Source organism: Mesoplodon mirus (assembly GCF_964341445.2).
Source record: "Mesoplodon mirus genome assembly, chromosome: 6".
Taxonomy (NCBI): Eukaryota; Metazoa; Chordata; class Mammalia; order Artiodactyla; family Ziphiidae; genus Mesoplodon; species Mesoplodon mirus.
Genome location: NC_138982.1, coordinates 64,056,390 through 64,078,613, shown reverse-complemented (window position 1 = coordinate 64,078,613; position 22,224 = coordinate 64,056,390). Strand labels below are relative to the sequence as shown.

At 33.0% G+C, this 22,224-nt stretch overlaps 1 protein-coding gene across 1 annotated transcript in view; it reads right to left on the bottom strand.

Moving 5' to 3' along the window:
• Window positions 1–22,224, bottom strand: part of SI (sucrase-isomaltase) — a gene marked incomplete at its 5' end in the record, with an annotated part of 105,568 nt that overhangs the window by 58,514 nt on the left and 24,830 nt on the right. Inside the window, 4 exons of the mRNA XM_082624891.1 lie at window positions 2,910–3,081; window positions 14,424–14,541; window positions 15,492–15,576; window positions 20,127–20,240. Of these exons, the coding sequence (XP_082481017.1) occupies window positions 2,910–3,081; window positions 14,424–14,541; window positions 15,492–15,576; window positions 20,127–20,240 (489 nt within the window). The remainder of the gene's footprint in view (window positions 1–2,909; window positions 3,082–14,423; window positions 14,542–15,491; window positions 15,577–20,126; window positions 20,241–22,224) is intronic.

Genomic DNA, 22,224 nt, shown 5'->3' with positions numbered 1-22,224 from the left:
AAATATATTACTGTAGGAGTAAAATAGTATAAAAAAATTGCCAGATGTATGCTGATATATAATTGCATTCCTCATCCTTCAAGGACCCTCCAGAGGAAAAAAAAAAAACAAAACAAAACAAAAAACATTATCCTTAACTTACTATCAATATTTATTGTTTATAAGCATTTCTTTATTTTTCTAAATTGTATATATGTATCTATAAACAATATATAACATTGTTTTGCATGCTTATTAACTTTGTATAGATGGCATGTTGTATGCATTACACTGTATTTCATTATTTTCTCAAAGTGTTACTTTTGTGAGATTCAAATATGTTAATATGGCTGTAGTTCTCTATTGTATGGGATCCCATCACTATAAAATATACTTCTATGAAGTGTCTATATAGGTTTCTTTGTGAATATGTAAAATGTAGTCTTATTCTGAAATATATATATATATGATTATTTTCCTGATTTATTGGAAATGTACATTGTTTAATCAAAACTGGTTGTTACCATTTATAAGCACAGTCACAGTACATAAAAGCTGCCATTGCTCCATTTTCTTGCCAATTTCTCATATTTTCAGACTTTTAATTTTTATCACCTATATATATTAAATGTATTTTACCAGAGTTTTTACTTGCATTTCTCTGATTACTAGGAAAGTTGAGAATTTTTTTCATATTTTGATTGAATCCATATGGATTTCTCTTTCTATAGAATTGCTTGTATATATCCTTTGCTAATTTTTCTATTGTTTTTACCTTCTACAGATTTATAGTAGGTTCTTCAAATTAAATAATAATCATTTCTTGATTATATGAATTGCAAATATAATTTTCCCATAGTAGAAACATTTTATTTCTAACTTTTTAAGACAGACTTTTGATGAACAGAAGTTTTCATTTTGTTGTAACCAAATTAATGTATCTTTATTATTTGTGCCTTCTGTGTTCTGTTTATGACATTCTTCTCTTAACCTAATGCCATAAAGTTACCCACTTATATTTTTTTCTAAGATGTTTAAAGTTTAATTTTCACACATCGATTGGGTATGAGGTGAGACAGAGAGCCATTTTATTTTATTTTTTAAATGGATAATCAATTGTCCATCTGAAAGGTTGATACTTCCTCACTGATCTACAGTGATAGTGCTACCATTAAACAAATTTCCATTAATGTATGGGCCCATGACCTATTTTGCAATATTAATATATTTGAATATTCACAGTTAAGTATCATTGTGTTATATTATTATTTTATATGGTAAGGCAAATACCTGTGCTGTTTTCTACTTCTTTAAATTGTATTGTCTTCCATATGAAGTTTAGAATAATCTTTTATATTCTTCAAATTCCCTGTATAGTTTAAATTAGAATATCACTGAATTTGGATAATAGTTTGGGGAGAATGCATATTTCTAGTATATTGAGACTTCTTTTCCATGAAAACGGTATATCTTTAATTTACTAAGTTATTAAAATTTCTCTCAAAAACTCCTACACTTAGTTTGAATATTTACTCCTGGTTATTGTTTAATTAGTTGCTATACTATATAACACCTTACCTTGAAATACATCTTAACATTGCTTATTTTTTTCATCTTTTTTTGCACAAAACTTGCCATGTATTGGTCTATTTTATTCAAGCTTTCAGAGTCACTTTGTACTTTGTTAACTTTTCTCTAGAGACATTGCTTTCATTGCATTCATTTCTTCTCTTATTTTCATTACCTACATCTTTATGTTTATTCTGTTTTTCTTTTTCCATTTTCTTAATTCATGCCCTTCATTAATTAACATTCAACCCTTCTTTGTTTATAATCTAAGCATTTAAGGTCAAAATTTTTCTTCTAAATACCAATTTAGCTGATATCCCACAGTTCTGATATGAAGTACAATTGTTAGCTTTCAGTTTTAAGGTTTTCCTCTCTCATTTCCATTCAGTTTATTTTGGTGAATCATTTGATAATATGTTTTTTGACTTTCCAAATTCAAGATGGTATGTATGTGTGTGTGGGTGTTAGCTTTTTTTTTTTGTTGGTTTGTTTTTGGTTTTCATTTGGTTCAATGAATATAAAAGAATAAATGAACAACTATAATTTTCTAAATGTTTTACATTTATTTTGTTATGTAATGACACTCTTTAGTGTTGAATATCAGCATTACTTAGTTCTTTTTTTTTGCTTGATATAGAGACTTACCAGATTTCTTATGTTTAGAATTGCATATATAAATTTTGTCTGCTTTAAAAATTTGAAAATTTGCTCTGTCATTATTTTTTATCTTTTAAATAGAGGAAAGAGCTTTATTTTTTTTAACCTAAACTGACAGTCTAGTATTTTAAATATATCTAGACTTTTGATATTTACTTTTATTACAATCCCAAATTCGGATTTTTCCCTACCATTTTCTCTGGTGCTTTATATTTATTATATATGCTTTGTGTATACTGACATTTGTTTTATGAATTAGTTTGATTTTTTTTTTTTTTTTTTTGGCGGTATGCGGGCCTCTCACTGTTGTGGCCTCTCCTGTTGTGGAGCACAGGCTCCGGACATGCAGGCTCAGTGGCCATGTCTCACGGGCCCAGCCACTCCACGGCATGTAGGATCCTGCCAGACCGGGACATGAACCTGTGTCCTCTGCATCAGCAGGCGGACTCTCAACCACTGTGCCACCAGGGAAGCCCAATTAGTTTGATTTGATTGAATTTTCTTCATTCTATTTTTCCATTCTAATGGCTTGAGTGTTACAGACATCATCCACAATCTTATTTTCCTCATAAATACCCTATGAATAAAGACTTAACTTTTCTGTCACATACCTTTAATCATTTTACTGAAAATCATTGATGATAATACTACAAAATTAATTGTAATGTCAGTGTTTATAAATAACATGGTATAAGACCACTTACCAAAGGTATTCCAAACAAACCAAACTCCAGCATTCCTGTAATAGACCATTCCATTTGTTCCCAAGAAGCAGTATTGTCTCCTAACCAATGTGCAGCATAGCTTCCAGATCCAGCAAAAGTTGACCGGGAGAGAATAAAGCTTCTTTTATTAGGAAAAACTTTTTGTACAGCTCTAGAAACAAAATCAAATCAATAAATAACATTTACTTTAAAATAATATTGATTTTATAAATTCTAAAATCTTAATTTCAATGCATGTATTACAGCTCCTAGAGCCAAGCCATAATATTTGCAACTATTTTATCAATATTTTATATTAATTTTGAATTTAGCTATAAATATTTACTTAGTAAAACACATTCTGATCAAACACAGAGAAAAGAAATCTTCTAGAAAATATTTAAACTTTGAATAATATTCTTTACCAAATTAAACATGTGCTTTTTGTATCCACTTAATATTTGTTTTTGAAATGTGTGATTTAAACCCATTGAAATCTCTTTACAATACAAAATATAGTAATCTGAACTTGAACACAATACACAGTTTTATGGTTCAATGATGTTAATTATACCTTAATATCTGCATTTTCAAATATTATCAAGCAATGTTGAAATAAAACTAATATATTTGAGAGACATTTTATTTTGTTTTTAGAAGTTCATCATCCACAAATATTGGCATTATTCATCTCACCACTACTGGTACCTGAATGTTATTGACAAAATTTTCCATAATTGGAAAATAATCAGAAAAAAAATATAAAAGTTTAATTCAGTATCTAAAGTTATCCAGACTACCATAGTAAAAGTATAATTGTATTCTCATGTGCGTTTTCTATAATATTACTTATATATGAACTATAGTGTTCTTTTTTATTTCTAGAATTTATTTACTTATACTCTATGACATATAATGTTCTCTTAAGTAAACAAACACTAAGAAGATACTGTATAAAATTTTGATATCATGGTATGATCTCGGACCAAATATGGTTTTGAATTAAAACTTGACTACACTTTATTATGAGAAAATTTTAAATTTATAGACACAGAATCTGTTTTTTTATTAACTAAAGCATATAGGTCCTTATACTATGCTTGGAAAATAGTAGGCAGTCAATATATGATTGTCCCCTTCCTTTGTTTTGTATCATGCTGCTTTTTTATATAAAGCAACACATTCCATTAGAGAATTACTTTGTGAGATAATACATAGAAAGCTATATATTAATTGAAACTCTTCTCATTTTTTGTTATTTATTTATTTTTAACATTTTTATTGGAGTATAATTGCTTTACAATGGTGTGTTAGTTTCTGCTATATAACAAAGTGAATCAACTATATGTATACATATATCACCATATCACTTCCCTCTTGCCTCTCACCCATACACCCCCATCCCACACCTCCATGTGGTCACAAAGCACCAAGCTGATCTCCCTGTGCTGTGCAGCTGCTTCCCACTAGCTATCTATTTTACATTTCGTAGTGTATATATGTCAATGCCACTCTCTCACTTCGTCCCAGCTTACCCTTCCTGCTCCCTGTGTCCTCATGTCCATTCTCTACATCTGTGTCTCTATTCCTGTCCTGCCCCTAGGTTCTTCAGAACCATTTTTTTTTCTTAGATTCCATATATATGTGTTGGATAAGGTATTTGTTTTTCTCTTTCTGACTTACTTCACTCTGTATGACAGACTCTACGTCTACCTACCTCACAACAAATAACTCAAGTTCATTTAGTTTTATGGCTGCGTAATATTCCATTGCATATATGTGCCACATCTTCTTTATCCATTCTTCTGTCAATGGACACTCAGGTTGCTTCCATTTCCTGGCTATTGTAAATAGAGCTGCAATGAACATTATGGTACATGACTCTTTCTGACTTCTCGTTTTCTCAGGATATATGCAGAGTAGAGGGAATGCTGGGTCGTATGGTAGTTCTATTTCTAGTTTTTTAAAGGAACCTCCATACTCTTCTCCATAGTGGCTGTATAAATTAACATTCCCACCAACAGTGCAAGAAGGTTCCCTTTTCTCCACACCCTCTCCAGCATTTAGTGTTTGTAGATATTTTGATGATGGACATTCTTACTGGTGTGAGGGGATACCTCATTGTAGTTTTGATTTGCATTTCTCTAATGATTAGTGATGATGAGCATCCTTTCATGTGTTTGTTGGCAATCTCTATATCTTTTTCTGGAGAAATGTCTATTTAGGTCTTCTGCCCATTTTTGGATTGGGTGGTTTGATTTTTTAATATTGAGCTTCACGAACTACTTGTAAGTTTTGGAGATTAATCCTTTGTCAGTTGCTTCATTTGCAAATATTTTCTCCAATTCTGAGGGTTTTCTTTTCATCTTGTTTATGGTATCCTTTGCTGTGCAAAAGTTTTAAGTTTCATTAGGTCCCACTTGTTTATTTTTGTTTTTATTTCCATTTCTCCAGGAGGTGGGTCAAAAAATGCTCTCACTATGATTTACGTCACAGAGTCTTCTGCCTATGTTTTCCTCTAACAGTTTTATAGTGTCTGACCTTACATTTAGGTCTTTAATCTATTTTGAGTTTATTTTTGTATATGGTGTTAGGGAGTGTTCTAATTTCATTCTTTTACCTGTAGGTGTCCAGTTTTCCAAGCACCACTTATTGAAGAGGCTGTCTTTTCTCCAACATATATTCTTGCCTCCTTTATCAAAAATAAGGTGACCGTATGTGCGTGGGTTTATCTCTGGGATTTCGATCCTGTGCCATTGACCTATATTTCTGTTTTCATGCCAGTACCATACTGTCTTGATTACTGTACCTTTGTAATATAGTCTGAAGTCTGGGAGCCTGATTCCTCCAGCTCCCCTTTTCTTCCTCAAGATTGTTTGGCTCTTCAGGGTCTTTTGTTTTTCCATACAAATTGTTAAATTTTTTATTCTAGTTCTGTGAAAAATGCCATTGGTAGTTTGATAAGAATTGTAGTGAATCCATAGATTGCCCTGGGTATAGTCATTTTCACAGTATTGATTCTTCCAACCCAAGAACATGGTATATCTCTCCATCTGTTTGTATCATCTTTAGTATCTTTCATCAGTGTCTTATAGTTTTCTGCATACAGGTCTTTTGTCTCCCTAGGTAGGTTTATTCCTAGGTATTTTATTATTTTGTTGCAGTGGTAAATGGGAGTGTTTCCTTAATTTCTCTTTCAGATTTTTCATCATTAATGTATAGGAATGCAAGAGATTTCTGTGCATTAATTTTGTATCCTGCTACTTTACCAAATTAATTGATTAGCTTTATTAGTTTTCTGGTAGCATCCTTAGCATTCTCTATGTATAGTATCCTGTCTTCTGCAAACAGTGACAGCTTTACTTCTTGTTTTCTGATTTGGATTCTTTTATTTATTTTTCTTCTCTGTTTCTTGTAGGTAAAACTTCCACAACAGTGTTGAATAATAATGGTGAGAGGGGAAAACCTTGCTTTGTTCTAGATCTTAGAGGAAATGGTTTCAATTTTTCACCATTGAGAATGATGTTGGCTATGGGTTTGTCATATATGGCTTTTATTATGTTGAGGTAGGTTCCCTCTATGCCTACTTTCTGGAGGGTTTTTATCATAAGTGGGTTTTGAATTTTGTCAAAAGTTTTTCTGCATCTATTGAGATGATCATATGATTTTTCTCCTTCAATTTGTTAATATGGTTTATCACTTTGATTAATTTGCATATATTGAAGAATCCTTGCTTTCCTGGGATAAACCCCACTTGATTATGGTGTATTATCCTTTCAATGTGTTCTTGGATTCTGTTTGCTAGTATTTTTTTAGGATTTTTGCATCTATGTTCATCATTGGTATTGGTCTGTAGTTTTCTTTCTTCATGACATCTTTGTCTACTTCTGGTGTCAAGATGATGGTGGCCTCATAGAATGAGATTGGGAGTGTTCCTTCCTCTGCTATGTTTTGGAAGAGTTTGTGAAGGATAGGTGTTAGCTCTTCTCTATATTTTTTATAGAATTCGCCTGTGAAGCCATCTTGTTCTGGGGTTTTGTTTGTTGGAAGATTTTTAATGACAGTCTCAATTTCAGTGCTTGTGATTAGTGTGTTTATATTTTTTTATTTCTTCCTGGTTCAGTCTTTGAAGGTTGTGCTTTTCTAAGAATTTGTCCATTTCTTCCAGGTTGTCCATATTATTAGCATAGACTTTCTTGTAGTAATCTCTCATGATCCTTCATATTTCTGCAGTCACTTCTCCTTTTTCGTTTCTAATTCTATTGATTTGTGGTTTTTTCCTTCTTTCCTTGATGAGTCTGGCTAATGGTTTATCAATTTTGTTTATCTTCTCAAAGAACCACATTTTAGTTCTATTGATCTTTGCTAACTTTCCTTATTTCCTTTTCATTTATTTCTGATCTAATCTTTATGATTTCTTTCCTTTTGCCAACTTTGCAGGCTTTTTTTTTTGTTGTTGTTCTTCTTCTTTCTTTAATTGCTTTAGGTGTAAGGTTAGGTTGTTTATTTGAGATATTTCTTCTTTCTTGGGGTAGATTTCTCTTGCTATAAACTTCCCTGTTAGAACTGCTTTTGCTACATCCCATAGCTTTTGGGTCATCGTGTTTTCATTGTCATTTGTTTCTCAGTATTTTTTTATTTCGTCTTTGATTTCTTCAGTGAGCTTTTAGTTATTTAGTAGCATATTTTTTCACTTCCATGTGTTTTTCTTGTTTTTTTTTGTGGTTTTTTTACAGTTTTTGTCATCTAATTGATATCTAATCTTGTAGCACTGTGGTCGGAAAAGATACTTGATATGATTTCAATTTTCTTAAATTTACCAAGGCTTGATTTGTGACCCAGGATATAATCTATACTGGAAAATGTTCCATCAGAACTTGAGAAGAAAGTGTATTCTGTTGTTTTTTGGATGGAATGTCCTATAAATATCAATTAAGTCCCTGTTGTTTAATGTATCATTTAAAGCTTGTATTTCTTTATTTATTTTCATTTTGGATGATCTGTCCATTGGCGAAAACGGAGTTTTAAAGTCCCCAATTATGACTGTGTTACTGTCGATTTCCCTTTTTATGGCTGTTAGTATTTGCCTTATGTATTGAGGTGCTCTTATGTTGGGTGCATATATATTTACAATTGTTATATCTTCTTCTTGGATTAATCTCTTGATCATTATGTTGTGACCTCCCCTGCCCCTTGTAATAGTCTTTGTTTTTAAATCTATTTTGTCTGATATGAGAATTGCTACTCCAGATTTCTTTTGATTTCCTTTTGCATGGTATATCTTTTTCCATCCCCTCACTTTCAGTCTTTATGTGTCTGAACAGTGTCTCTTGTAGAAAGCATATATACAGGTCTTGTTTTTTTGTATCCATTCAGCTGGTCTATGTCTTTTGGGTGGAATATTTAATCCATTTATTTTTAAGGTAGTTATTTATATGTATGTTGCTATTACCATTTTCTCAATTGTGTCATTTTTGTTATTTTAAGTATTGTCCTACTCTGTGTTTCCTGCCTAGAGAAGTGCCTTTAGCATTTTTTGTAAAGCTGGTTTAGTGGTACTGAATTCTCTTAAGTTTTTCTTCTCTGTAAAGGTTTTAATTTCTCTGTTGAATATGAATGAGATCCTTGCTGGGTAGAGTAATCTTGGTTGTAGGTTTTTCCTTTTCATCACTTTAAATATGTCCTGCCACTCCCTTCTGACTTTCAGAGTTTCTGTTGAAAGATCAGCTGTTAACCTTATGGGGATTCCTGTGTATGTTATTTGTTATTTTTCCCTTGCTGCTTTTAGTATTTTTTTCTTTTTTATTTAATTTTTGATAGTTTGATTACTGTGTGTCTTGACATATTTCTCCTTGGATATATACTGTATGGGACTCTCTGTGCTTCCTGCACTTGATTGACTATTTCCTTTCCCATATTAGGGAAATTTTCAAGTATAATCTCTTCATATGTTTTCTCAGTCTCTTTCTTTTTCTCTTCTTCTTCTGAGACCCTTATAATTCGAATGTTGGTTCATTTATTGTTGTCCCAGAGGTCTCTGAGACTGTCTTCAATTATTTTCATTCTTTTTTTCTTTATTCTGTTCTGAGGTAGCTATTTCTACTATTTTATCTTCCAGGTCACTTATCCATTCTTCTTCCTCAGTTATTCTGCTATTGATTCCTTCTAGAGAATTTTCAATTTCATTTATTGTCTTGTTCATCTTTTTTTTTTTTTTTTTTTTTTTTTGCTCTTTAGTTCTTCTTGGTCCTTGTTAAACTTTTTTTTGTTTGTTTTTTCTCCATTCTATTTCTCAGAGTTTGGATATTTTTACTATCATTACTGTGAATTCTTTTCCCGCTAGACTGCCTATTTCCTCTTCATTTGTTTGGTCTGGTGGGTTTTTACCTTGCTCCTTCATCTGCTCTGTGTTTCTATGTCTTCTCATTTTGCTTCACTTACTGTGTTTGGCGTCTCCATTTCACAGGCTGCAGGTTTGTAATTCCCGTTGTTTTTGCTGTCTGCCCCCAGTGGCTAAGGTTGGCTCAGTGTGTTTTGTAGGCTTCCTAGTGGAGGTGAGTTGTGTCTGTGTTCTGGTTGATGAGGCTGGATCTTATCTTTCTGGTGGGCAGGACAGCGTCCAGTGGTGTGTTTTGGGGTGTCTGTGACCTTATGATTTTAGGCTGCCTCTCTGCTAATGGGTGGGTCTGTGTTCCTGTCTTGCTAGTTGTTTGGCATACGGTGTAGAGCACTCTAGCTTGCTGGTCATTGAGTGGAGCTGGGTCTTAGCATTGAGATGGAGATCTTTGGGAGAGCTTTTGCCATTTGACATTACATGGAGCCAGGAGGTCTCTGGTGTACCTTGTCCTGAACTTGGCTCTCCCACCTCAGAGGCACAGGCCTGACACCATGCTGGAGCACCAAGACCCTGTCAGCCACACAACTCAGAAGAAAAGTGAGAAAAAAAAAGATATAAAGAAAGATAAAATAAAATAAAATAGTTATTAAAATTAAAAAAAATATTAAAAATAAAAAATAAAAAGTAATAGAAAAAGCAAAAAAAAAAAAAAGAAAAGAAAAATGATGGGAGCAACCAAACCAGAAAAGCAGTCCACCAATGATAACAAGTGCTAAAAACTATACTAAAAAAAAAAAAGGAGAGAACCCTAGAACAGATGGTAAAAGCAAAGCTATACAGACAAAATCACACAAAGAAGTATACACATACACACTCACAAAAAGAGAAAAAGGAAAAAAAATATATATATATACATAAAAAGGAAGAAACCAAATCAATAAACAAATCTACCAATGATAATAAACTCTGAATACTAAAGTAAGATAGCATAAATCCAGAAACCAATTAGATGCAGAAAGCAAACCCCAAGCCTACAGTTGCTCCCAAAATCCACCATCTCAATTTTGGGATGATTCGTTCTCTATTCTGGTATTCCACAGATGCAGGGTACATCAAGCGATTGTGGAGATTTAATCTGCTGCTCCTGAGGCTGCTGGGAGAAATTTCCCTTTTTCTCTTCTTTGTTCGCACAGCTCCTGGGGTTCAGCTTTGGATTTTGCCCTTCCTCTGCATGTAGGTCACCTGAGGGTGTCTGTTCTTTGCTCAGACAGGATGGGGTTAAAGTAGCAGCTGATTAGGGGTCTCTGGCTCACTCAGACCGGCAGGGTAGGAGGGGTATGGAATGTAGGGCGAGCCTGCAGTGGCAGAGGCCGGTGTGACAGTGCAACAGCTGGAGGCATGCCATATGTTCTCTCGGAGAAGTTGTCTCTGAAACACGGACCCGGGCAGTGGCAGGCGCACAGGCTTCCAGGAGGGGAGCTGTGGATTGTGATCTATGCTTGCACACAGGCTTCTTGGTAGCTGCAGCAGCAGCCTTAGTGTTTCATACTCGTCTCTGTTGTCCACGCTGATAGCTGTGGCTCACGCCCATGTCTGGAGCTCGTTTAGGCAGTTCTCTGAATCCCCTCTGCTGTTGCACCCTGAAACAATGGTCTCTTGCCTCTTAGCTAGTGCAGATATTTTCCCTGATTCCCTCCCAGCCAACTGTGGTGCACTAGCTCCCTTCAGGTTGTGTTCACACAGTCAACCCTTGTTCTCTCCCTGGGATCTGACTTCTGAAGCTGGAGCCTTAGCTTCCAGCCCCCACCCATCCCAGCAGGTGAGCAGAAAAACTTCTCAGTCTGGTGAGTGTTGGTAGGTGCTGATCCTCTGTGTGGGAATCTCTCGGCTTTACCCTTTACACCCCTATTGCTGCACTCTCCTCCAAGGCTCCAGAGCTTCCCCCCACCACCTTCCATCTCCACCAGTGAAGGGGTTTCCTAGTGTGTGGAAAATTTTCCTCCTTCACAGCTCCCTCCCAGAGGTGCAGGTCCTGTCCATATTATTTTGTCTCTGTTTTTTTCTTTTTTCTTTTGCCCTACCCAGGTACGTGGGGAGTTTCTTGCCTTTTGGGAAGTCAGAGGTCTTCTGCCAGTGTTCAGTAGGTGTTTTGTAGGAGTTGTCCAACATGTAGATGTATTTCTGATGTATTTGTGGGGAGGAAGGTGATCTACACGTCTTACTCCTCCACCATCTTGAAGGTCTCCCAGGCTGGCTCTAGGTATCTTTTTGATTTCCTCTTTGATTTCTTCAGTGATCTCTTATTTTGTAGCATATTGTTTAGCTTCCATGTGTTTGTATTGTTTACAGTTCTTTTTTCCTGTAATTGATATCTAGTTTCATAGTGTTGTGGTCAGAAAAGATACTTGATATGATTTCCATTTTCTTAAATTTACCAACACTTAATTTGTGACCCAAGATATGATCTATCCTGGAGAATGTTCCATGAGCACTTGAGAGAAAGTGTATTCTGTTGTTTTTGGATGGAATGTCTTATAAATATCAATTAAGTCCATCTTATCTAATGTGTCATTTAAAGCTTATGTTTCCTTATTTTCATTTTGGATGATCTGTCCATTGGTGAAACTGGGGTTTTAAAGTCCCCTACTATTATTATAGTATTATTACACTATATTAAATATATATTATTATACTAATATTATACTATTATTATTGTGTAACTGTCCATTTCCCCTTTTATGGCTGTTAGCATTTGCCTTATGTATTGAGGTGCTCCTATGTTGGGTGCATAAATATTTACAATTGTTCTTGGATTGATCCCTCAATGATATGTAGTGTCCTTCCTTGTCTCTTGTAATAGTCTTTATTTTAAAGTCAATTTTATCTGATATGAGAATTGCTACTCCAGCTTTCTTTTGATTTCCATTTGCATGGAATATTTTTTTCATCCGCTCACTTTCAGTCTGTATGTGCCTCTGGGTCTGAACTCTTGTCTCTTGTAGACAGCATATATACAGGTCTTGTTTTTGTATCCATTCAGCCAGTCTATGTCTTTTGGTTGGAGCATTTATTCCATTTACTTTTAAGGTAATTATTGATATGCATGTTCCTATTACCATTTTCTTCATTGTTTTGGGCTTATTTTTGTAGATCTTTTCCTTATCTTGTGTTTCCTGCCTAGAGATGTTCCTTTAGCATTTGTTGTAAAGCTGGTTTTGTTGTGCTGAATTCTCTTAACTTTTGCTTTTCTGTAAAGGTTTTAATTTCTCTGTCGAATCTGAATGAGATCTTTGCTGGTTGGAGCAATCTTGGTTGTAGGTTTTAGCCTTTCATCACTTTATATGTCCTGCCACTCCCTGCTGGTTGCAGAGTTTCTGCTGAAAGATCAGCTGTTAACCTTATGAGGATTCCCTTGTATGTTATTTGTTGCTTTTCCCTTGCTGCTTTTAATATTTTTCTTTGTATTTAATTTTTGATAGTTTGATGAATATGTGTCTTGGCATGTTTCTCCTTGGATTTATCCTGTATGGGACTCTCTGTATTTCGTAGACTTGATTGACTATTTCCTTTCCCATGTTAGGGAAGTTTTCAACTATAATCACTTCAAATATTTTCTCAGAGCCTTTCTTTTTCTCTTCTTCTTTTGGCACCCCTATGATTCAAATGTTGGTGCATTTTATGTTGTCCCAGAGGTCTCTGTGACTCTCCTCAATTATTTTCATTCTTTTTTTCTTTATTGTGCTCTGCAGTAGTTATTTCCACTATTTTATTTTCCAGGTCACTTATCCATTCCTCTGCCTGTTATTCTGCTATTCATTCCTTCCAGTGAATTTTTAATTTCATTTATTGTGTTGTTCATTATTGTTTGTTTGCTCTTCTGTTCTTCTAGGTCATTGTTAAATATTTCTTGTATTTTCTCCATTCTATTTCCAGGATTTTGGATCATCTTTACTATGATTACTCTGAATTCTTTTTCATGTAGACTGCCTATTTCCTCTTCATTTGTTTGGTCTGATGGGTTTTTGCCTTGCTCCTTCATCTGCTGTGTGTTTCTCTGTCTTCTCATTTTGTTTATCTTACTATGTTTGGGGTCTCCTTTTTGCAGGCTGCAGGTTCGTAGTTCCCATTGTTTTTGGGGTCTGCTCCCAGTGGCTAAGTTTGGTTCATTGGGTTGTGTAGGCTTCCTGCTGGAGGGCACTAGTGCCTGTGTTCTGCTGGATTAGGCTGGTACTTGTCTTTCTGGTGGGCAGAACAGTGTCCAGTGGTGTGTTTTGGGGTGTCTGTTACCTTATTATGATTCTAGGCAGCCTCTCTGCTAATGGCTCGGGTTGTGTTCCTGACTTGTTAGTTGTTTGGCATGGGTTGTCTAGAACTGAAACTTGCTGGCCCTTGGGTGGAGCTGGGTCTTAGTTTTGAGATGGAGATCTCTGGGAGAGCTCTCATCCTTTGATATTACATAGGGCTGGGAGGTCTCTGTTGGTCCAGGGTCCTGAGCTCATCTCTCTCACCTTAGAGGCTCAAGCCTGACACCAGGCTGGAGCACCAAGATCCTGGTCTTCAATTTGCTGAGCCATGCTAGAGATTTGGGGCTTGCCAACCTCCATAACTGTGTAAGCCAAGTCCAGACACTGGATCAGCAGGCAACTTGATCTTGGATTTCCCAGTCTCAAGGACTTTTTCTTTGTGCTTAAGTCTAGTTTCACTTGTTCACAGGGGGCTCAATGCTGAGGCCTCACACCTGGCCCTTCAGACCAGAGTTTCTCCTATGAAACAACTGTGCTGAGACCTCAGCTTAGGGTCCCATGTGCAGAAGCGTGAAACTCTTGTTTTTTATAAAGACTTGTTTTAGAAGCACCATTCTCTCAGGCCAATTGTGAATTTCTTGATTAGAGCACATATTCAGAGATACCAAACTGAATCAAAATTTGAAAGGAAAATTTCAATTTATGAATTAAAAAAGAATCATAGTTTTATTCATATATCATGTAGTTCTTGATAACTAAGTTTCAAATTTGTGAATATTAATAAAAGAGGTGATGCTTTTAATGCCCTAATTTTTCACCATTAAAATATCTTTCTTTGCTTTCCTACTCTTGTTATTATCCACTATATGTAAATTACCAAATTTGTTTCTAGAAATAAATATTAAAGGGCTTTCTGAGTGAAATTGCACTTACTTCTCTGTGGCTATAGCCATACTGTATCCATAGAGGCTGTGAACATCATACTGTTTCCCCCAGTGTTGCATAGCATCCATGCAAATTGTTTTGGAATACAGGATTTTGTCAAGAATATCTTAGAAAAAAATATAAGAAATAATTTCTTAAGAAATATTTTGCCATTTTAAACTTTATAATCCTTACGTGATGTGCTATGTAATACCATATTTAGTTAAAAAGTAATGAAAGACAACAATTTATGCTAAGTTCCAGTTGGGTCTTCACCCTTTACTCTTACCGATTAAAAATTACATTTGCACTTACAATAATGAATACTCTGTTTCCTAACTTCAGTAATAAATAAATTCATGGAGAAAATAGACTTTAACATGAATATAGAAATATATATATATATATATATATATATATTATAAATCATATAACTATAGACCCATTTGAAAGCTTTATAATTTATTTAAATATAACCTAATTCCACACATGTAGACCTGTTACACAATAACAAATCATTTAAATCTCTGATTTTCAGATTTTATTGTGCTTTAATTTGCAGGATTATATTGTACTGTGATAATTATTGTCATCTTTCTTCAGATATACTTATAATAATCTACTCCCCTCAGAGCACTTCTGTTTCTTTTGTGAATTTTTTTTACTGATTTTAATGATGAAAACATGCTTTTTGGAATAAGTGAGATTTAAGTATTCACATCAGGTACATCTAATAACTGCAGAGCCTTAAAGAAAAGTGCTCAAGGAAAAAATTTGATCACTTAAATTATGATTTCAAACCAATTTTGTTTCTTTTCATTAATCATTTAATCATGGGCAGTTCATCAGAGGTAAAGACAAATCAATAATTTACACCAAAATTTAAAAACATACTCCTTCTCTTAGACATAAATATTTTGGCCAGAAATAAAACAAAAAAATAAACAAAATACCAGTTATTTCAGGGTCTCAAAATTATATCAAAGTTTGTGATTTAGAAATATATGCTACAATTTACCATTAAATAAAGATAATTATTCTCAATTAATGGTAAGGAGATAGTTAAATGAAATTTACCAGGAGTAAAAGCTGGGTAATTCAGTTTGTTGTCACTGCATCCTTTCTTTGAACCATGAATAAAGCTGGAAACTTCATTCATGTCCTGAATGGATATAAGATAAAGAACAGCAGATTTTAAGTAATTCTAAATCATATAAGCAGAAACTCTCTACTTGTTTGTAAATATTTTATCTAGGGCAACCATGATGTTCCTCTGCTCCTAGAAGACATATATAAGCTACCAACCTACAAACAAACTTGCTTAACTATTCTCACTACTTGATTCCAAAATACTTCCAGCATGAACAAGTCATTATAATGAGAAAAATAATATTTGTTTTTTCATAAATGTATATACCAGATAACAGAGGTATCTTAGGTGGGATTAAAGGATTTTATACAACCCAAATATTTGTGATTTACCTAGTTTTAATTATACATATAAAGCATTAATTATATTACATTAAAAGTATTAATCAACTGTCTTTTCTAAATGGTTGTATCAGTCTTCTCACTGTGAGACTATCATTGTACATATTTCCAGCACATTCATTTATTCAACATAGTTTATTAATTTCAGCTGGCATTTATCTAGTTTCCATGATGTGCCTTGCTAGCAACTAGGCACATCACTTTTTGCCTAGCACACAACTACTACACTTTCATGAGAGAATGAAAGTGAAAAAAGTCAAACAGCATTTTAGTATTCTAATGAAAATGGTTATGAGCTTATTGAATCATGGGAAGAGTTTCAGGGAATCCTAGCACTCCTGGGCCACATTATGAGAACCAGTGACCTAAACATCTCTTGGAGTCAGAGTTGTGGGGTATTGCATTTATGGATTTTCTTGCCTTGTAAACTGAGGCCCCAGTATTGTCTTGCTGTTTACTAGTTCTAGTCCATAACCAGTTAAGTAAAATCTTTGGGGTAAAAAAGATTATTCATATAAAATCATATATTACACTACACATGCTCAAGAAATGTGTATGTCTTTCTCCATCCCTGTTAATGGCATCAAATAATTTTTGAGCCTTATTTCCCATATCTCTATAATATGTTCTCTCTGCTCTCACAAAGGCATCACACTCATTCAAGTCTCTTGTTAATTTTGTTTTCCTCAGAAGTATATTCTCTTTATCACTCTTCACTTCTCCCATCAAAATGATGCTCAGATGGAATTAATGTGAGAAATGAAGGCTGCTCAAGGGAGAAAATAATAAATTTCTCATTATGAAACAGATTTTTGTTTTCTTAATAGCCACAAAGGACAATTATGTAGTTATTCTAAAGTACACATTGGGGTTATTTTATTAAAATTACCTGATATATTATATTCAATTTTGTTGTCCTATATCCAGTAAAATTAATACAAAGAGATACTATAGTTGTACAGCCAATAATTTTAGATAAACCTAAGTAATTTTTCTTCATGAATGTACTAACTGAATTAAATTCAAAAACAGCTTCAACTACTGAAACTCATAAATGGAACTGAGTTGCATTATTTTAAATTTTGAGTCTTTTTCTAAACCATTTTATTACCTCTTGTATATAATATTCACCAAGGAAGTGCAAGGACAAAACATTTAACTCTGAAATTAATGTTATTCTATTTGAACTAAGTATTTGAAAACTTGAAATAAAATTCACAAGCTCTTATAGCACTTACTCAAAATAGACTTTAACCATATTTAAAACAAAGCATTTAATATTTGATTATTTTTATTAAAATGTTTATTTGACAAGATTATATTATTATTATTATTATTATTTTTTTGCAGTATGCGGGCCTCTCACTGTTGTGGCCTCTCCCGTTGCGGAGCACAGGCTCCGGATGCGCAGGCCCAGCGGCCATGGCTCACGGGCCCAGCCGCTCCGCGGCATATGGGATCCTCCCAGACCGGGGCACGAACCCGTATCCCCTGCATCGGCAGGCGGACTCTCAACCACTGCGCCACCAGGGAGGCCCAAGATTATATTATTAATAGGTTAAACTTACTACTCATAATTTAATAGAATTTATTTGTATCCATTTTAATGTATTTTGTATTTTTGCTTCTTTCAAAATTCTGAAAATACTTTTCTCTAACCTATTCAAGTATTTAAGTGATGTTACATTTATTTAATGTCATGTGAAAGTGAATTTGATTAGCATTGTCAATATTACAGCCAGTAGATTCAAGCACTGTAAGTCATGAGACAAAGGTCTCAGTGGATTGATAGTAATAAGTACTCCTACAGTATCATTAAAATCACCTCAAGTCTAGTAATGATCATTTCTAGGAATTGTCAATACCATTTTTAGAGATGTTTTTTAAAATCTAATGAAAACTGTATAAAAATCTGGTGGCATTTCATAACTTCACTTTTAAACTAAATCTAAATAAAAATAACCCTATTTTCAAAGAAAATTTTAAATAACTGATTTTTTTCTAAGAATCCTATAAAATGTACAGATAATATATCCAATTAAACCCCCAGTTATTTTTATATATGAATGTGTTTGGATATATCTTCTCAATGAATTTTAAGTTTCCCAAAACTATATATTAAATTATTAGACTTCTTTATGGAAGAATTCTGCTTGTTAGATTTTAAAGAATAAAATCATAGTAAAAACATGATCCAAAAATATGCTTATTTTTTCAGAAAAAATTGAAATATTCCTTGAATTTTAAAAATACTAATGTTTTTTATTTTGAAATCACAGCATTAGTCTTAATTATACCAAATACAGTAGGCTCTTATTTTTCAAATATTAGATTATCTTAAGCATGATACAAAAAAAGAGAATTCAACCATAATGTGTTTATATGCAAAAGTCTATTTTTCAATTACAATTAAGCTCATATCATTTCCCAAAACTATTGTAATATTTAAATTTAAAATTTTAAAGCATTAGCACTGAATCTAAGTTAAAAGTCTAGAAAATTATGAAACTAAATATTTGACATGAAAATAAAATTTCATCAGTTAAATAACACTGCTTTACTATTAATTCATTCTGTCAGAAAAAATAACCTGAAAAAAGAAAAATAATTTGAGAAACAATCTAGCAGTAGGGTTTGGCAATTATTCAGGTAAGAGCTAGAAGAAGAATATTCACTGCTTATACATAGCATATATTAATTCAGTGATATTTAGTGAGCTTTGAAATCATACTGTTTATCATAAGCATTAGTCAAAATGCTTCTGTATTAGTATCATAACTACTCTATTTTTCTCAGATGCTCCTCTACTTCCCATCCCTCCCTCTCTTTGGAGATGAATCATGTATTTCAGTCTTCAATGGATGTAGGAAATGAAGTACATTCTCTCTATATAGCACAATCAGATGTTTTTTCACTATTCCTAAATGTCATTTATACTTGTAACTCTGCTCTAGTGGATTCAAATTTTTCCTATACAAGAAAAAGAAATAAAGAAAAGAAAGAAAAATAAAGGAAAGAAGGAAAAAATGTACTTTTAATTTACATTAAATAATATAATTGAAATTGGAGCTAGAATTAATAACAAAACACAAGAGCAGATTGCAATTTTTTTGTTATCTCTACCAGCAGCTAGGTATCATCACTGCAATCTCACTGATTTTGTGTCAAATAACAAAGCCTCTCCATCTTCATTCTATTACCTTCATAGGAATTCTGATGGTTATGCTAACCTTCTACTCAACTCCATGTTTTCATGATGATGCAAAATAAACACTTGTAATTGATTGAATAAATAAATAATTTAAATAATGACTGAATTAATAATGAGAACTTTAGGAAAGTAGAGATACTGTGATCTAAACAATCAAAAAATTTAACTATTCCCAGATATCTATTCTCTCTCCTTCCTTCCAAAATTCCGTACAGTTGTAATACCTTTGAAAAACATCCCCCATGTTCTCTCTGTGCTCAAGATTATTAGATATTTTTTTCTGAAATATAGAATTCTGGGATCACCAAGTAGTTTCATTCCCCAAATATTGTTACAGTTTCCTTAACAAAAGACACTAAATCATTGACTATCATCAGTATTATTATAAATTATAAATCTACCAGCAGGCACCAATAGCTACAGATATAAAACTTCATCCAAAGAAACTTTTAAAAATTAGTGTTTTCCTTTAACAACTTTACCAGTAATCTAGGATATTATTTGTTGGTTGTTGTTGTTTATCTTGAGATAAAACACTTAACCTACTGCCAATTTTGATTTGTTCCACTTAATAACTTACTAAAAGGAAAATTTCTAAAGGCTGAGGGCTTATTTAAGTTCATGTTGCTGCAATTGCTTGATTGACAACTGCAGACTTTAGTAAAAGTTTTTGAAGTTGCACTAATGTAGGCTAATCTCCAAATTTTGTTAACTCTTTTCAACATAAATTATTAGTCATAAAGGTACAACACCTTAGTGACAGAAATGAACTTTATCCTATAAAGTATATTACTGGATAAGAAAAATCTCAGTTTACAGTTTTTAGTTTGTATTCTTTTTCTGACACATGAACATGACAGGTATGACATTTATACATTCTAGAAAAATATAAGAACATTAATTTTATGTTCAATATGTTATAAAATATTTTGTCAACTTAATAATCATTTTTATGGAAAAATAATCCTATGCTCATTGTCCAAAATCACAAGTCTAAAGTAACCACTTACAATCCAAAGTCCATCATAATTCACTTGTTGATGGAAAATACTGCATTCATTTGCCCACCATTCTATGCAGTTTGGATTAGTGAAATCAGGGTATACTGTTAATCCTGGCCATACCTGGAAGAATAGATCATTCACATATATATATAAATAAAAAGAAACATAAATAAATGAAAATTCAAAAATTAATGAAAAATCAAACTGAGTGAAGAATAAGAGTAAAAAATTATTGAAGTTATGACATTGTACTTCTTTACGTATATGTGATCCATGCACCATCTATATTCACAATAATCTCGGGTCTACTTTAAAGTTCATTTAAGGGAAAGTATTGATAATTAAAGTAAAGAGAGAGTGAGAACATGAAGCACTTAAGTTGGGAAAAATATAAGATTATGGGATGCAGCTGCTATTTTGACTTCACTAATTTATTTTTTAGCATCTAGTGGGTTAAGTAAAAAAACAAATAAACAAAAACTGTATAATATATGCATTGTCTGATAAAATAAATTACATTAGTTCATTTCCAAAGACATTTGTTTCCAAGAAATTCAAGCAAAAGTATTCCTTGTGTACTTATTTTTATTTAACAAGTGTGAATATAACTCTTATTGTGTGCGGGGGACTGTTCCAAGTGCTTTTAGTTATTAATTCATTAAATCTTCATTAGAATTTTAGGAGATAGATACTAATTTTATCATCACTTTACAGCTGAGTTAAGTAGTATAATTAAACCCATTTTACAGATGGGAGAAGTGAGGAACAGAGAAGTTTTACAAGGTTACACCGCTACTAAGTGGTACAGAAGGAGTTCAAATCTAGGCAATCTCATATCAGATTCCACGCTATTAAACACTACATGTACTGTGCTACCTCTTTATGATTTATGCTTCTTCAAATTATTTTACTTACTATTTAAAATAATGACATTCAACAAGAGGAATTCAATTTCAGATGTACTGGGATAAATAATATTGTTTTATATCCAAATTATGCATATTGGCTATCTGATCTGTCCATATTCAACAGAACAGGTCATAACAAAATGTATTCTCTGAGATATTAATGGGCACTATGGGGAGGAATATTGGGTTTTGTTTCCTGATGGAACTCATAATTATTTGAAGAAAACTTTCAGTAGTAATTTTAACTTCGATGAATGTGATAGAAAGTGATGGTCAGGATATTCTTTATCATTGTAAATAATGCTATAATAAAATGTTTTCATAAATTAATATTTTCTCCTGTTTTATTTCCTTTGATTAAATTACAGAAGTGAAATTATCAAGTCAATGTATCTAGAATCACATTTTTTTATTGTTTCTTTTTTTTATTCAAACAAAGTCACAAAAATTATAATCATCCTCATCAGTTCACTTAGTCCCATGTAATTATTTTATTTATCTTGATCTTTTGTTAGCACTTTTATGAATTCATCAATTTTCCATTAGAGTTCTGAAATGCTTATTCATTCAGTTCAGCAGTATAGTTAGTTAGCAGAAACCTGTGCTTGTCAGAGTCTTTTCCATGAATTCCTTGAAGACAAAATGCTTTTATAGGAACACTTTTGCAAAAGCAAAAGAGTACACCCAGAACTGTCTCTAAATGACAAAAGACTTAAAAATGACTGTGGTTAAAGATTTGAAGAAAGTTCATAATAATGCAATTGACAAGGAAATGTAGTTATTTCTGAGATATACATTTTAAGGTAATGACTAGAATTATGACTTATAACATTATGCCAGAACGTTTAAGATTTTAGGAATTTCATGTAACGTCTGAAACATTTATATTAATATACTTCCATACAAACAACTCAAAGAAAGTTTAGTATTAGTTTTTTTCTTTTTTTGAATTTTATTTTATTTATTTTTTTATACAGCAGGTTCTTATTAGTCATCAATTTTATACACATCAGTGTATACATGTCAATCCCAAGCACCCAATTCAGCACACCACCATCCCCACACTCCTGCAGCTTTCCCCCCTTGGCATCCATACCTTTGTTCTCTACATCTGTGTCTCAACTTCTGCCCTGCAAACCAGTTCATTTGCACCATTTTTCTAGGTTCCACATACATACATTAATATATGATATTTG